Here is a 17,997-nt window from a genome sequence, read left to right as displayed (position 1 = left end):
CCGCAGTGGTGGCAACGGCTGCCAGCGGATCTGCTTGCGAGAGTGCCGGTTCGAGGTGGCGAAGTAATCAAAACGGCAGCGGTGGTGCCTTTGATTACTGCCGTTTCGGACCTGCGGTCACGGCAAAACGTCCGGAAAATCGGACGGCGAAGAGTTCTTGCGTCCGAAATTTCACACGTTCTGATACGTTGACTCTATGGGGTACGTAGCGGTGCCGCGAAGCCGTCCAAATTATCGGGAATCTGGAAAGTCGGTCGTTGACTGTACACTGGCAACTCCTCCAGCCGACGACAGGGCGTCAAAGACGATTCATTACGATTCCTGTCTGTTGCTCGAGCCAGCATTACCGCGACTTTCGACCCTTTCAATAAAATTGCCGCTAATTTTCCCTGATAGAGGGCCAAATTCCCTGAGTTTTCCCTGGCTTCTTCAAGACTACTCAAAATCCCTGAGAATTTCCGGTTTTCCCGGTTGGTACACACCCTGAATGACGCTAGTTACACAGGAGCGGCCCCTCAACTGACTGTGGGAGACGGATAAAAATTGGGCATGCAAATGCGAACAAGTGCGACTCACTTGACTCTGCGAACAATGGCAGTTGTGTACACTTGTCTCCTCTTTTTGTGCTAACTGCCTGGAAATATGTAGAATCTCATGGGCGGATGTCGGCCCTTTGAGTTTTCAAGGCTGTAGTGGCTCTGAACGGCAGGCTTGTGCGAACAAATGCACGGGTGACACAATCCTGCAGCTCATACACCGATACACAACACAGTGACGCAAGCGAACGTGTTGGTGACTTTTTATTGCGAAAGCAATACTGCTCGCACTTTCGGCCCATCGGTTGTCGTGGCGCCCCCTTACGCAGCTGCGCGTCACGTGACCATGTGACGTCACGCCAGACCGAGAGACGGGGCCCCAGCTCGCGGCATCGATGGTGGAGGCGAAGCCTTGCGCGCCGCTGCTGCGGCGCTACCGAGAGAGGGCGCTCGATGGTGTGACGTCACACTAGGAGGATAAATGGGGCTACAGCTCGGCGCCTCGCAGTGGTCGGCGCGCTGCCTTGCGCTATGTCGGACGATGTATAGCCATAAGTTTAACAAAGGGCAACCATGTCCACGCCATCAGCCGAACCAAGGCGCAGCCAAGGGTATTGCTTTCGCAATCTTCCAGGCTTAACCAAGCTAAGCCTTCAGCCAATTCTTTTATTTGCTCCTGCGAGCGGTGCTGCTTTGCAGCAATCGTAGTACTGCCTGGCCCGGTTGGGGTGCATTGCAGGAAAGCTTTTGAGGTGTACGCCTATTGCTCTCGATCATGTGTGCCTCGCACCTTTTCTTGTTCACATGGGATCTACCAGCCTGAAAACGTATCAATTGATGACAGTTTAACAATGCACTGAACATTCATGGCGAAATATTGTGCATTTAGGTAATGTATTAAACGGTAAAAAACCTAACTGTATTTGGTGAATTTTTATTCTTGATCGCGAACGTTAGTGCTGGCAAATCGTACAAAATGGCATCGTATCAATGAGGTACTACTTATAGATACTAAACTTCTCAAAACTTGTTAACATTTATCCTTGACTTGAAGTATGAGAGAACTAATTCAGAACACATTTACTGTATTGTGCCACGTATGCTTCAAAGCGTATAGCAGATGTCTATTGCAATGTCTTACTTTTGTTTCCTTATAATTTTACATTGTTTCTATGTTACAAGAACCCATTGTAAAGTCTTTTGTGCTCTAATACAATATTTACTAACCACTAACATTTACTAACAACTACTACATTTACTAACCAACTGAATTTTTTAGGAAGTAATATGTTGTATTGTAAGTTTCGGTTTCTTCAGCAGTGCCAGCATGCAATATCAAACTCCCCTTATGTAGGGGCCTTTAGGATAAAATAAACAATAATAACGATGATTATGATAATGAAAAGACGAACAAAATGTTTATAGCTTGCCTGGAAACGGTGGGTATTCATGCGCAGGAATGCTGACAGATCCTGGGGACTCTGCATCATGCGTGAGTAGGTGTCGCGGCTGAAGCGTGATGTCAGGTGTCCATACAGAGCATCGAGGCTGGCCGACCCACCCCGTGATCGCAGGAAGGCCTCAAAGATACATGTCAGCTGATCACGCAAACCAGAGTCCAGGGGGGCCTCCTCTGCCACCTGCCAACAAAGGATTATTATTTTATTTTTATTTAGTTATTAATACCTCAAGGGTCCAAAATAGGACATTACATGAGGGGTGGGCATGTAAAAGGCGGGATTGATGATGTGGAAATTACAAAGACGAGTCGGAACACTCAATGGCAGATCTAAAGCGTGCTGTATCGCGGATGAGTGCAGTTTGTCTGGAAAGGCCATTCCAGTCTCTGGCAGTTCGGACGAAGAATGACTGCAGGAACGTAGTGGTGCGGGCTTGTGGTGGGATTACAGAGTTCGGATGGTCTGTTCAACGAACACGATGAGCCAGCTGAACCAGCTGGCTGTCACGAGGTATGGAATAAAAAAACCTGTGATAGAGGCATAGGCGAGAGATGTGACGACGAGAGGCAAGAGACAATAGGTCTAGTCTAGATTTTAGTGATGAAACGCTAGTGGTGATATGAGTAATCTGAAAGAATAAATCTAGCAGCACGGTTTTGAACGCTTTCAAGGGCTTTAGTGAGATTAGTTTGGTAAGGGTCAAAGATAGCACATGCATATTCAAGTTTTGGTCGCACAAGCATTTTATAGGCAACTGATTTCACGGGTGGTTGTGCCATGAAGAGATTACGATGAAGATAACCAAAAATTTTGTTAGCTGAATTAATTATGTGGCTTATGTGATTTGTCCAAGACAAATCTTTGGATAGGTGAATTCCTAAGTACTTGAAGGAGTCGGTAGCAGATATAGTGCAGTTGTTAATCTTGTAGGCAGGGGGAATGTACCTAGTTAGGTCGACGATGGAATGAAATATGCAGTCTTACTAACGTTTAGGGACATGAGCCATGTAGCACACCAGTCTTGAATACGAAAGAGGTCCTCCTGAAGAGTAGAGACGTCTGCGACGGTATTGATAGGGCGGTATAGGACACAATCATCAGCGAAAAGACGTATTGCAGAGGTTACAGTGAATGGCAGGTCATTAATGTAGATTAAAAATAGGAGTGGCCCAAGAACAGTGCCCTGAGGTACACCAGATAGAACGGAGGAAACGGAAGATGTAAGGTTGTTAGCATATACAAACTGTTTTCGGTTAGTTAAAGAACCCTGGATCCAGTTAAGAACAAGTGGGTGGATGTTTAGGCGTGATAATTTTAGTAGAAGGCGAGAATGTGGAACCTTATGGAAAGCCTTTTCGAAATCTAAAAAGAGGGCGTCAGTCGGAATGTTAGAGTCGAGGTTTAAATGAATATCATGAATAAATAAAGTTAACTGCATTTCGCATGAGTGATCTTTCCTGAAGCCATGTTGATTAGGGTGAAAGAACTTCACTGAAGTTAGGAAGTTAGCAACGTGAGAGTAAATGACATGTTCCATGATTTTGGAGCATACACTGGCGAGTGAAATGGGGCGGTAATTACCGGGGAAGACCGATCACCTTTCTTGAAGACTGGAATGACCTTCCCTGTTTTCCAGTCTCTTGGAACAATGCCTGTGTCAAGTGAGTGCTGAAAGATGATACAGAGGATCGAACTACAGACATACTTTGTATTTTTTAACACTTTGGCATTAATTCCGTCGGTTCTACAGGATGATGAGCACTTCAGGCCATCTATTACCTTAACGATGCCTTCCGGCCTAAAATTAATACCTTCCATTGGTGTAAAATCAAAAAATGGTAAATCTGGTAGTTCATTGGCAGGTTCTTTTGTAAACGTTGAACAAAATGCAAGGTTCAAGGCATCAGGAATATTTGAGTCAGAAATGGGTGAGCCAGAATTATCACATAGAGAAATAGAGCTATTAGTTTCGGGTTTTATCGTTTTCCAAAAACGCCGTGGGTTAGAGTGCAACATGTTTGGGACGGTAGTAGAAAAGAAATTACGTTTTGTGTGTGCTTTTAATGAGTTATATTCTTTAGTAGCTTTGTTATATTTTTCCCAGGCAGAAGAAGAACCTGAGCATTTGGCTACACGAAATAATCATTTTTTCTTATTGTTTAAGCGCTTTAAAGTAGTGTTGAACCAGGGGGAACGCGCTTTCATTTATCGTGATAGTTGGAATGTAAAGACCTATTAAACGCAGCATTTCTGTTTTGAAAAGTGCCCTGTTACTCTCAGTCGACCGCTGTTCATACGTAAGGGCAAGTTGCTCATGAAAGATAGAAAGTGCACGATTAATGCTTGGATAATCGGCTTTATCATATAGTGTTAGTACTTTCTTTGATATTTTACTTTTGAGTAGTATATTGCAAGAAAATGTGGCATGAATGACGGTGTGATCACTAAAACCACTGACGTACGTAAGAGGAGGCATCTTATCTGGGTGCGACGCTAAGACCAGATCTAGGATATTTGATGAGTGTTGAGTTATTCGCGTAGGTTTAGTAACAAGCTGCGATAGACCGAACAGCAAGCAAATGTTTATAAATTCGCTAGCCATGTTTGTTGGTGTTAGACATGACGCAATGTTACTCCAATCTATAGTTGGAAAGTTGAAGTCCCCGAGTAACAATAAGGGGGTGTTAGGATAAGCCGTTGTTAGTTCAAACAGGGCATCGTGAAAAAACGAAAGAAAGGAGCTATCAGTACAGGGTGGACGATAGCAACAGCCGATGAGCGTGTGCGGTGAAGTGGCGTGGCAGCACGTCCAAATCATTTCTAGAGGTGTTCTTATATTTACAAAAGAGCACTTAAGTTGGTGATGAGTAGCAATAGCCACACCACCGCCACGGGTTCCATCGTACCTGTCTTTGCGAAAAATATCAAATTCTGGTAGATCTGGAAGAATTTTGCAATCAAGTATTGTGGAATTTAACCATGTTTCCGTTAGTGCAACAATGTTACTGGATGACGAGGAAATGAGGCTGCATAACGAATCCCGTTTGGGTATCAGGCTGCGGATGTTAGTGTAGAGCAACGATAGATTGTGCTTAACACGCTGAGTCGGCCTCAGTGGCTTTTGCACTTGCTGCTAGGATTGACGTTCGACGACCGACTGTTTAGCGTGATCGTAAAACGATTCGCAAACCAGAGTCCAGGGGGGCCTCCTCTGCCACCTGCCAACAAAGGATGCCTACTTGTGCCTGACTAGCTACACTGAAGGCAACACAAATTTTTATTACAGCCGACTCTCGTTACAACGGATCTTGATAATCCGACAAAAAAAACGTTCATTTCAAAGTCTATAATATCCGAAACACATCACTTCCAAAACTTTCTTCGCGATGTGCAACAACTTTACTGCAAAGAGCGAGTCATGAACGTCCCAAGCAAAAACAAAAAAAAAGTCGCATTTTTGCCCGAAAGGCAAAGCATCGATTGCGATAGCAAATTAAGCAAGATAAGCGTGGCAGCAGCAGCAAGTGGATTGACCTTCGTGCTCTTTCTCGCTTCAACGCAAACTCAACGTCGAAAGCACAGCGCATACGAAGCTACCGGCACTGAGCACACTTTGTCCACACCACTGATCACTTTGAAGATGAGGCCCGCACAGGCGTGCACTTTGTTCAGATCGCAGATCGCTTTCAAGATACGGCGCCTACGCGGGCATGCACTTTGCCCACATTGTAGATCGCTTTCAATAGACGGTGCACGTGCGGCCGCGCCATTAACAGCAGCCACCAGAGTAGAACCTCCCTCCCTCGCCTCCCCCCTCATGCCTCGTGCGCGAAAGACAGCGGGCTTCCGTTCCGCTTTCTCCCCTTCCTCGCGCGCAGGATATTGAGCCACGATCGTCGGCTGACCCTCGCAAGTCAGTTGCCAGCTCGTGTCGACAAGGCAAGAGTCCATTTTATACGCTTAATTCTGACAAAAATTTCCGCTAATTTCGTCTGCTGTAGCCGATATTCCATTGTAGCGTGGTCAGTTAAAAGCAAATTTCGTTGCATTAAAAAATACGTAGAATAAACTAAGGCTGAAATGTGGTGCACTTGTCTTTTGGATGAGCTACCGCTCAATTGTGGAATGAATCTGCTAAAATCGGCAATAAGATGTCGTGATAAGCAAGTCAATTCTTTAAAATTATCCCATTCGGTGGAGGCTAGTTCCCACTGAGGGGCATGTGGATGGCATTCATGTTGATGTATTAAATTTAACATTACAGGGAAGTGGTCACTTGCAGAAAAATTTTTGTTTACTTTTCATTGCAAGTCAGGGAAAATTTCATCAGAGACAATGTACAGGTCTATTGATGAATATGAACTATGATGGTTATAACAGGTCATCTCCTTATTGAAAAGGCACGCACCGGAGTTTACAAAAAAGAAAATTCAATGAAACGACCTCTCGCAACGCATCGAGAGTTTCCCTACATCGTGTTGTGGGCATTAAAATCACCTACGAGTATGTAGGGGTCCAGAAGTTGATCAATTAGGGTATAAAAATTGCTTTCTCCAACACAATTTGAGGGAACATATAGGGAGCATACAGTGATCAACTTGTTCAAAAGAATTACCTGAACTGACACTGCCTCAAAGGACTTGAGGCAGTGTCAAACTTGTCAGACTGTTGTTGTACTAACTTGTTGACGCTACAGGCTTATCGGCAACTATTGCTACACTAGGTCAACTTGGCTACACAAGTCAACCTAGAGGTAGTAAGGGTAAAAGCAGAAAAATTCAGGCTGGTACTCGCAAACAAATATGCACCCTTAGAACAGAGACATGAAGATGACATAAAGGTAATGAATGAAACCGTAACTAGGCTGGCTTCAGAGGCAGCAATTGAAATGGGAGGCAAGGTACCAAGGCAACCAGTAGGCAACCTCTCCCAAGTAACAAAGGACCTAATAAAGAAATGACAGAATGAAAATGCCCAACTTAAGAGATAGATGCATTTCGCAGAACTGTCAAAACTGATAAACAAGGCGAAAATAAGGAATATTCGAAATTATAACGTGAGCAAGACTGAAGAAGCCATAAAAAATGGACACAGCCTGAAATCAGTCAGAAGGAACTTGGCATAGGACAAACCAAGATGTATGCACTGAAAGATAAGCAGGGTAATATCATCGGCAATCTCGAAAGTATAGTCACAGCAGCGGAAGAATTCTATACTGACCTGTACAGTACCCAGAGAAGTCAGGATACCTCCATTCGAAGCAGCAATGACGAGGATACAGAATTCTAGAAGAGTTGACCGGTGGGCTAGTTGGTCGTCTATATTTGAAGTAGTAACTTAACACAAATAAAAACACGAAAACAAAAAAACAAGAAAGACGAACAAGGACAAGTGCTTGTCCGCCTTTCTTGTTTCCGTGTTTTTATTCACGCTAAGTTACTACTTCAAATAAGCATACAGAAACTCCTCCTATAACCAGTGATGAGGTCAGAAGGGCCTTGCAAGGCATGAAAGGTGGAAGAACGACAGGAGAAGACGGAATAAAAGTTGATTTAATCAATGATGGTGGAGACATAATGCTTGGAAAACTGGCGGCTCTCTATACGAAGTGTCTATAGACTGCAAGGGTTCCAGAAAACTGGAAGAATGCAAACATTATACTAATCCACAAAAAGGGAGGCATTAAAGAATTGAAAAATTATAGGCCCATTAGCTTACTCCTAGTATTATATTGACACGTGTACTTATCTTTATCAGCCGACCACGTTTCGCCGCCTAACAAATGTTATCGCACAGCGCGGGACGCGCCTGCATGTATCCGAAGTTTCTGGAAAGTTATCGATGCTTCTATCCGCTGTCTGTTGTCGCCGAACCTTATGTTATCTGATTTCATCACCTGACGCGAATGGTGTAGAACTTTGTGGAAGGCACGCGGGTCCCAACGATTAGTCTGGAACATTCGATGACTGCTCTATAAAAGCCGACGCGCTTGACCCGCTGATCAGATTTTCGACGATCGCCTACTGTGTTCGCCGCTATCGTTGTGCTTTAAATGTAGCCTGTTTTGTGGGCACAGGTTCGCCCAATAAAAGCTAGTTTTGTCTTTCATAGTACTGCTACTGTGTTCTTTAACGTCACTACCACGTGACATCTGGTGGAGGTGCTAGTGCGTTCATGTACCGAACGCCCCCGCAAAGCCGCAATCCAAGCCCGAAGCCCGAGGACAAAACCAACATCGCCCAAGACCAGCGTGCTAGCCGCAGACTGCAAGGACTGCCCCCAGAGCACGGACTTCTAGCTGAGTCGACAAAGAAGATCGTGGTCAAAACAACCCCAATGGCTGCCCCAGCATCCCCCGTTGTCCTACAACAACCTCGGGACCCACCGACCTTCCATGGAGGAGCGACTGAAGACCCAGAATCCTGGCTGGAGACGTACGAACGAATCCCGACTTTTAACAACTGGGACTCCGACTACAAGCTGCGGCATGTATACTTTGCCTTAGAAGATGCCGCCAGAACGTGGTTTGAGAACCGGGAGTCGACCTTGATGACATGGGACCTCTTCCGTAGCGGCTTCCTGCGCACCTTTACGAGCGTCGTGCGCAAGGAAATGGCTGAAGCCATGCTGGACGCCCGAGTGCAGCTACCTAACGAGAACGTTGCCATCTTCACGGAAGAAATGAACCGTCTGTTCCGCCACGCCGACCCGGATATGCCCGAGGAGAAGAAAGTCCGCCTTCTCATGCGTGGTGTGAAGGAAGAACTTTTCGGCGCAATGATACCAAGACCACCGAAGACCGTAGAAGAGTTCCTTCGCGAGGCCACCAGCATTGAGAAGACACTCGAAATGCGGAACCGGCAATTCAACCGCCGTACAAGCTCTACCCATTACGCAGGAATTCAATCACTGGCCACGGACGATCTGCGCGAGACCATCAGGGCCATTGTGCGCGAAGAACTCCGCAAGGTCTTGCCTTCGTCGCAGCCTCAAGTGGCCTCGATCGCCGACATCGTGAAAGAAGAGGTGCACCGAGGTGCACCTCTTCTGAGAAGAGGTGCACCTTCGTGAGAAGAGGTGCACAGCTTCAGTTCAATACGACGCAGCCGTGATCCGACGCCAAGACCTAACTGCAACGCCAGACAAAGAACCACCGACCTCGACGTGCTTCTCGACGGCCACGCAGTTACCGCCTTAGTGGACACAGGTGCTGATTACTCCGTCATGAGTGGAGACATCGCCGTCCAGTTGAAGAAGGTTAAGACTGCATGGGAAGGCCCTCAAATTCGCACCGCTGGAGGACACCTGATTACGCCAACTGGAATCTGCACGGCAAGAATAACCATTCATGACCGGACTTACCCTGCCACCTTCGTTATCCTCCAACAGTGTTCACGAGACGTCATTCTCGGTATGGACTTCCTGAACCAACACGGCGCAATCATCGACCTGAAGTCGAAGTCAATAACGCTGTCGGAAGATAAAGCGATACCGCCGGAGAGCCCACGTAGTCACCACGCCTTGAGTGTGCTCAAAGATCAAGTGAGCATCCCGCCTCGCTCCAGCATTGTTATTTCGGTCGGCACCGAAATACCCGCTGACGTAGAAGGTGTCATCGAAGGCGACCAACGTCTACTGCTAGACCGTGAAATTTGCGTCGCAAGAGGGATCGCTCGACTGCATGGAGGGAAAAGTGAAGTGTTGCTAACAAACTTCAGCCAGGAGTTCAAGCACATCAACAAGGGCACGACGATCGCGTACATCGAGCAAATTCTGCAAACCAGTAATGCGTTTGTCCTCTCGGATTCCGCCGCATCTACCCCGACGACCATAATTCCCGAACCAGACTACGACATTAATCCAAGTCTCCCCGTGATTAAGCAACAGCAGCTCAGAAGTCTGCTCCGACGATACAAAGGCTGCTTTTCGACGTCGTCAAGGATTCGACAAACACCAGTCGCCAAGCATCGCATAATCACTGAGGAGTACTCTCGACCACTCCGCCAGAGCCCTTACCGAGTTTCGCCGCGAGAACGCGAAGCTATAAGAGAACAAGTCGACGAAATGCTGCGCGACGACATCATCCAGCCGTCGAAAAGCCCGTGGGCATCCCCTGTTGTCCTGGTAAAGAAAAAGGACGGAACCCTACGTTTCTGCGTCGATTATCGTCGTCTGAACAAGATCACGAAGAAGGACGTATACCCCCTCCCACGGATAGACCACGCATTGGATCGGCTCTGCAACGCTAAATACTTCTCTTCGATGGACCTCAAGTCTGGCTATTGGCAAATAGAAGTCGACGAAAGAGATCGCGAAAAGACCGCCTTCATCACCCCAGACGGCCTCTACGAGTTCAAGGTTATGCCATTTGGACTGTGCTCGGCGCCTGCAACGTTCCAGCGCGTGATGGACACGGTTTTAGCAGGATTGAAGTGGCAGACCTGTCTCGTTTACTTGGATGATGTCGTTGTATTCGCCGGAAATTTCGACGATCACCTTAGGCGGCTTGCCACAGTACTAGAGGCCATCAAGTCATCAGGGCTCACTCTGAAACCAGAAAAGTGCCGCTTCGCTTACGATGAGCTTCTGTTCCTAGGCCACGTCATCAGCAAATCTGGAGTCCGCCCTGACCCGCAGAAGACAGCTGCCATCGCAAAGTTCCCGCAGCCCACCGACAAGAAGGCAGTGCGTAGATTTCTTGCCATGTGTGCCTACTACAGGCGATTTGTCAAGGACTTTTCACGCATCGCTGAGCCGCTAACCCAGCTAACTAAATGTGACGTCGAGTTCAAATGGGAAACGCCACAGGCCGACGCATTTCAAGAACTAAAACGACGCATGCAGTCGCCGCCCGTACTTGCGCACTTCGACGAGCACGCCGATACCGAAATCCACACTGACGCCAGTAGCCTAGGCCTCGGTGCCGTCCTAGTCCAGAAAAAAGATGGACATGAACACGTGATAGCTTACGCTAGCCGGTCGTTGTCAAAAGCGGAAGGCAATTATTCTACAACCGAAAAGGAATGCCTCGCCATCGTTTGGGCTACAGCGAAATTTCGCCCTTACCTATAATATGGCAGGCCATTCAAAGTGGTCAGCGACCATCACGCGTTGTGATGGCCAGCTAACTTAAAGGACCCTTCAGGACGGCTGGCACGGTGGAGCCTCAGACTACAAGAATACGACATCACTGTAACATACAAGTCTGGACGAAAACACTCAGATGCTGATTGCCTATCACGCGCCCCCATTGACCCGCCGCCGCAAGATCACGAGGATGACGACTCCTTCCTTGGAATAATAAGCGCGGAAGACTTCGCCGAACAGCAACGAGGAGACCCGGAGCTAAAAGGCCTAGTCGAGTATTTGGAAGGGCACACCGACGTTGTCCCTAGGGCATTTAAGCGTGGATTGTCTTCATTCACGCTACAAAACAACAGCTGCTCGTGAAGAAGAACTTCTCACCAGTCCGCGCCAGCTACCTTCTTGTTGTACCGTCAGCGCTGCGTCCAGAAATACTGCACGCCCCACACGACGACCCAACCGCTGGGCACCTCGGATTCTCCCGGACGCTGTCGAGAATACAGGAAAGGTATTACTGGCCGCGTCTGACCGCCGACGTCGCCCATTACGTCAAGACATGCCGAGAGTGTCAGCGACGCAAGACACCACCGACAAGGCCAGCAGGATTACTACAGCCGATCGAACCTCCTCGCCGACCATTCCAGCAGATTGGGATGGATTTGTTGGGGCCGTTTCCGATGTCAACATCCGGGAATAAGTGGATCGTCGTGGCGACGGACTATCTCACCCGCTTTGCTGAAACTAAAGCTCTACCAAAAGGCAGCGCAGCCGAAGTGGCGAAATTTTTCGTCGAGAACATCCTGCTGCGACATGGTGCCCCAGAAGTCCTCATCACCGACAGAGGAACGGCTTTTACAGCAGAGCTCATCCAAGCCATTCTGCAGTACAGCCAGACAAGCCACAGGAGGACAACTGCTTACCATCCGCAGACGAATGGTCTCACGGAACGCCTGAACAAGACCCTCGCCAACATGCTGGCGATGTACGTCGACGTTGAGCACAAGACGTGGGACGCGGTCCTGCCGTATGTAACCTTCGCTTACAACACCGCGGTGCAAGAAACAACACAGATCACGCCATTTGCGCTGGTTTACGGCAGGAACCCGACGACGACGCTCGACGCCATGCTGCCGCACGTCACTGACGAGGAAAATCTTGACGTCGCTACCTATCTCCAGCGCGCCGAAGAAGCCCGACAGCTCGCCCGCCTGCGGATCAAGAACCAGCAGAGGACCGACAGCCGACACTACAACCTCCGACGACGCTTCGCCGAGTACCAGCCCGGCGACCGCGTTTGGGTATGGACCCTGATACGCCGACGAGGACTCAGTTGAAAAACTACTCCGACGCTATTTCGGACCCTACAAGGTCGTCCGACGTATTGGTGCTCTGGACTATGAGGTCGTGCCAGACGGCATTTCGCATTCACAGCGGCGCCGCGCACGATCTGAAGTGGTCCACGTGGTGCGCCTTAAACCCTTTTACGGACGCTGACGAACTTCCTTATTTTTGTTGTTTTCTTTGCTACGAGTGCTTTTGTTTACTACTTTCGCTTGTTTGCAGCATCGGGTCGATGCTTTTTAAGAGGGGGGTAATGACACGTGTACTTATCTTTATCGGCCGACCACGTTTCGCCGCCTAACAAATGTTATCGCACAGCGCGGGACGCGCCTGCATGTATCCGAAGTTTCTGGAAAGTTATCGATGCTTCTATCCGCTGTGTGTTGTCGCCGAACCTTATGTTATCTGATTTCATCACCTGACGCGAATGGTGTAGAACTTTGTGGAAGGCACGCGGGTCCCAACGATTAGTCTGGAACATTCGATGACTGCTCTATAAAAGCCGACGCGCTTGACCCGCTGATCAGATTTTCGACGATCGCCTACTGTGTTCGCCGCTATCGTTGTGCTTTAAGTGTAGCCTGTTTTGTGGGCACAGGTTCGCCCAATAAAAGCTAGTTTTGTCTTTCATAGTACTGCTACTGTGTTCTTTAACGTCACTACCACGTGACAATATAAAATATTCACCAAGATAATTTGCAATAGAATAAGGGCAACACTGGACTTTAGCCAACCTAGGGATATTCTACAATGGATCACATCCATGTCATTAAAAAGGTTATCGAGAAATCCGCAGAGTACAATAAGCCTCTTTATATGGCTTTCATAGATTATGAACAAGCATTTGATTCAGTGGAGATACCAGCAGTCATAGAGGCATTGCGTAATCAAGGAGTACAGAGTGCTTATGTATATACCTTGGAAAATATCTACAGAGATTCCACAGCCACCTTAATTCTACACAAGTAGGAAGATACCTATAAAGAAAGGAGTCAGACAAGGAGACAATCTTTTCAATGCTTTTCACTGCATACTTGGAAGAAATATTCAAGCTATTAAACTGGGAAGGTTTGGGAGTGAGGATCGACGGCGAATACCTCAGCAACCTTCGGTTTGCCGATGACATCGTTCTATTCAGCAACACTGCAGACGAGTTACAACAACTGATTGAGGACCTTAACAGAGAGAGTGTAAGAGTGGAGCTGAAGATTAATATGCAGAAGACAAAGATAATGATGAACAACCGGGCAAGGGAACAAGAATTCAGGATTGCCAGTCAGCCTCTAGAGTCTGTGAAGGAGTATGTTTACTTAGGTCAACTAATCACAGAGAACCTCAACCATGAGAAGGAAATTCACAGAATAAGAATGGGTTGGATCACACAGGGCAGACATTGTGAGCTCCTGACTGGAAGCTTACCGTTATCATTGAAAAGTAAGGTATACAATCAGTGCATTTTACCAGTGCTGACATATGGGGCAGAGACTTGGCGACTGACAAAGAAACTTGAGAACAAATTGAGGACTGCGCAAAGAGCGATGGAATGAAGAATGCTAGGCATAACTTTAAGAGACAGAAGTATGGACAGCTGGGCTAGTTGGTTAGGATTAGCATTATGAAACTTAGTTCCAGCGCACATTTGGACAAGGACGAGGAGAGAAAGACCGGCGTTCGTGTTGTCTTTCTCTCCTCGTCCTTGTCCAAATGTGCGCTGGAACTATGTTTCAAGAGACAGAAAGAGAGCGGTTTGGATCAGGGAGCAAATGGGTATAGGCGATATTTTAATTGGCATTAAGAGAAAAAGAATGGAGCTGGGTAGGTCATGTAATGCGCAGGTCAAATAAGCGTTGGATCATTAGAGTTACAGAATGGGTACCAAGAGAAGAGAAGTACAGTCAAGGATGGCAGAAGACTAGGTGGGGCAATGAAATTAGGAAATTCGCGGGTGCTAGTTGGAATCGGTTGGCACAGAACAGGGGTAATTGCAGATCGCAGGAAGAGGCCTTCGTCCAGCAGTGGACATAAAATAGGGTGGTGGTGGTGCTTTCTGATAGTGTATCGATAGTGGGGAGAGAGCGCAGTAAACTGGAAAGAGAAATTAGCGAAGCATTCCACATGAAAAAGTTGGGCGCGCATGCATGCGTGAGTGAACCTTCGGTTCATATCAATGAAAAAGAACTTCAATTTCTAAATTTATCATGTTAATCCAAGTGTTGTTGTTTTTGTCGGGGAGGGGTGTGACTTGGCTTTCGTGCACGTGTATAACTTTTGTTGATATTTGACAACAAACCTTGTTATTGTTCTTGGGTGTATACGCATGCGTGGCGGAGATTTATGGAATGTATTCACAATAAACTTCAGTTGTAAGTCCAGCGTTGTCCTGCATGTTTCTACTTACTTGTGCTCGCGTCCGTACTTGCCAGAAACCGTTATACGTTCACCATGCACCAACTGGCCCAGCAAACTACTCTACTAATATAAACAGAGTTTGAAAACAAAGCTATAGTTGTTGGTATTTTCTTAGACTTTTTCTAAGGCCTTTGATTTAGTTGATCATAACATGTTATTGGACAAATTAAACTATTATGGAATACAATGACGGGCATTATCTCTTGTGAAATCCTACTTATCTAATAGAACACAAATTGTGAAAATTGACACCTTTACTTCTAGGGCTAGAGCTGTCCATTGTGGAGTGCCACAGGGAAGTATTTTAGGGGCTTTGCTTTTGAACCCTTTGACATTCAATGTAGTAAATATACGGCGCCGCAAACCAAAAATGGTCGATGCCGTATATTTCTGGTGCTGTCTGTACGTTTAAAAAGCGCGCCAATTTTCTAGCTTTTTATTTTCTGTCATGCGCTGCCACTATGTGGGGATACAGGGAATTTTTTTCGCGAGCCTCGCTCTCCCAGTTTTCGTTGCATGGTTTGTTTTATCGCTAGTTTGGTCCCGTGCGTCTATATACTACCGCTTGCACATTGGCGTGCACGCGGGCGGGCGGCCGATTGGATGTTGTTTCGCGGGCGGTTTCGGCTTCTTGCGCTCGCATAACTGATGGTTATCTTGTTCCTAATCGCTCAAAGGGCGACCGCTTGTTTCTCGCTCGTTTAGTGCTCACAGGGGTGCGCATAGGAAGGATGCCGCCGTGCATGTGTTTTCGTTTCTTTTCTTTTTTTAAAACTCACGAAAACTAATTGCCCTAGCTGGTTGGTGATAAGATGAAGATTAGCAGAAGTTTGTCACACATGTTGCTTTTTTTTGATGGGCACACAACCCAAACAGTTTTCTTGAGTGCGCGCACCTACGCAGCTCGATTACGCTATGGACGTAAGTGTAAGAGCAGGAACATTTGAGACTTGCGAAATATTCTTGTGTGCGGATTTTCAAAGCCGCACATGAGAATATTTGCATACAAATGCATCAAATTTTTTAATTCTGATAAGCTTATTTCCTTTTTTATTGTTGTTATTCATGAATGAAGAGTGCATATTTACCAACACAAAATATTTTTTTCTCACTTTACGGTCACCCTAGAAAAATTACGGTAATCTTTTTTTCGAAATAAGTCCCTCAGAAGAATCAGAATCTGCAATAAAATAAATCGACCCTGGGCGGTCGCATATGGCAAACAAAAAAATCGACCCTCAAAGGGTTAATATCTATCTGAATGATATCGTCAATATTAACTCTCAGGCAAGGTTTATTATTTATGCGGACGACGCGAATATTATCACTGGTAATAATATTCATGTTCTTATACAACAATGTAACAATGCAATGAAATCCTTAGAGGAATGGTCGAGAGTGAATTTAATGAAGATAAATGCAAACAAAACAAAAGCAGTTATATTACGATCGAAAAACAAGCAAATACCTCCCAATCAAGACATTGTATTAAACTCAACCAGTATTAAAATAGTTGAGACTTTCAAATGTCTGAGTGTCCCCTTTTCAGAAAACATGTCATGGGACAGTCACGTCAAATACATTCTAAGCAAAATAAGTAGAATAACTGGTGTAGTAGGCCGTATGAGATACATTCTTTCCCCACATACTGTATTAAACTCTTGCTGCACAATTCACTTTTCCAATCACATTTAAACTATTATCAATTAGTATGGGGTAACACAACATCCACCAATATAGAACATATTCACTTGTTACAAAAGAAGTATCTCCGCCATGCATATAACGCTTCCTACACTACATCGACAATAACCTTCTTTAATAATTCTGGTGTGATCCCAGCTCACAATCTCTACAGATATCGTCTGATTCATGTATATAAATTGGATCAAAATATCAGCAACCTGCGTACTCTAGCCCAACTTCAGAGAAAAGCTACAAATTACGTTACAAGACACTTTGAGGATTGGTTAGTACCAACACCACGTTCAAACTATGGGAAACAATGCCTTAAATACATAATACCAACACTATAATAACTATAATTACTATAATTTGGTCTGATTTTATCTTTTTACGTCATCATCCAAGGAACTGAAACTGATGTATACGGTTTCGATGTAATACCTGTTAGCGTTATGCATCTGTGTTTTTACATTTGTTTCTTGACGTGAAGCAAAGTGTGAGTGAGAAACATGTCACTGAAGTTATGTATACAGCTATATATATGTATGTATATGTATGTGCACATACGTTACACTGCCTCCCTGCGAAAACAGGGATTGTAGACACGTCAAGCTGTTGAAGGATAGCTTTTTTTTTCTACAGTCCCTCCATCTGTGAATGTACAGGATGGCAAATAAACAATTTCAAATTTCATATGTTCTCTTTTACTTTGACGGCTACGATTTCTTTTTATTTTTTCTAGGTAGGGCCCGACTGCGAGTACGTGGTGTGCTCTCTATCACAATTTATGTAGTGTAGATCATTCTTGCAAATTTCAGATGCATGTTCATGTGCGCTGCATTTAGTACAGGTCACTCGACCTCGGCAGTATTGATAACTATGGCCAAATTTTGGACATCAGAAGCATATAAGATGTTTGGGCACGTATGGTCTGACATGGATCTTCATGTAGCCTGTTTCGATACTTTCATGACGTAGACTTGAACCTAAGGTTATAATAAGGCATTTCGTTCTGATTTCTTTGACGTCCAGCCTCAACTAGGTTCACTCTGCATTGATTATGTTTTGGCCGCTTCAACCCTCTAGAAGTTCCGTCTCGGTGAGTTCCAGCAATTCATCATCCGAAATGATGCCACAGGTGGTGTTCAGTGTGTAGTGTGGGTCAATGGAATGTCTCCAAAGGGGACCAGATTTGGCAGCTTTTCGCGTTGCTTCTTATTGCGGAGTTCAAAGAAGAGGTCACCGCTGGCCAGTTTCATAACTTTATAAATTAAAGCATCGGAGAGGATTGGGGATGTACAGTCCGACTTGGATCGTTACGTACCCAGTCTCAATGGCCTTCGGCAGCAGCATACTTGATCCGAAAGTTAGAATTAGGTACTTTGTTTCAATCTCTTTGCCACTGCACTTCATCTTAATTCTCTTGACATTGATCCCCCTTTGATCACACTAGCCCCCCAATATTTACACTTCAGTCAGCT

At 45.9% G+C, this 17,997-nt stretch overlaps 1 protein-coding gene across 1 annotated transcript in view; it reads right to left on the bottom strand.

The window, feature by feature from the left end:
- egl (Egl_like_exo domain-containing protein) overlaps nt 1-17,997 on the bottom strand; it is a 255,341-nt gene that overhangs the window by 161,184 nt on the left and 76,160 nt on the right. The window contains exon 3 of the mRNA XM_050177263.3: nt 1,967-2,176. Within this exon, the coding sequence (XP_050033220.1) occupies nt 1,967-2,176 (210 nt within the window). The remainder of the gene's footprint in view (nt 1-1,966; nt 2,177-17,997) is intronic.

This window comes from Dermacentor andersoni, chromosome 9 (genome assembly GCF_023375885.2).
Source record: "Dermacentor andersoni chromosome 9, qqDerAnde1_hic_scaffold, whole genome shotgun sequence".
Lineage (NCBI taxonomy): Eukaryota > Metazoa > Arthropoda > Arachnida > Ixodida > Ixodidae > Dermacentor > Dermacentor andersoni.
This window is presented reverse-complemented; position numbering and strand designations above follow the sequence as displayed.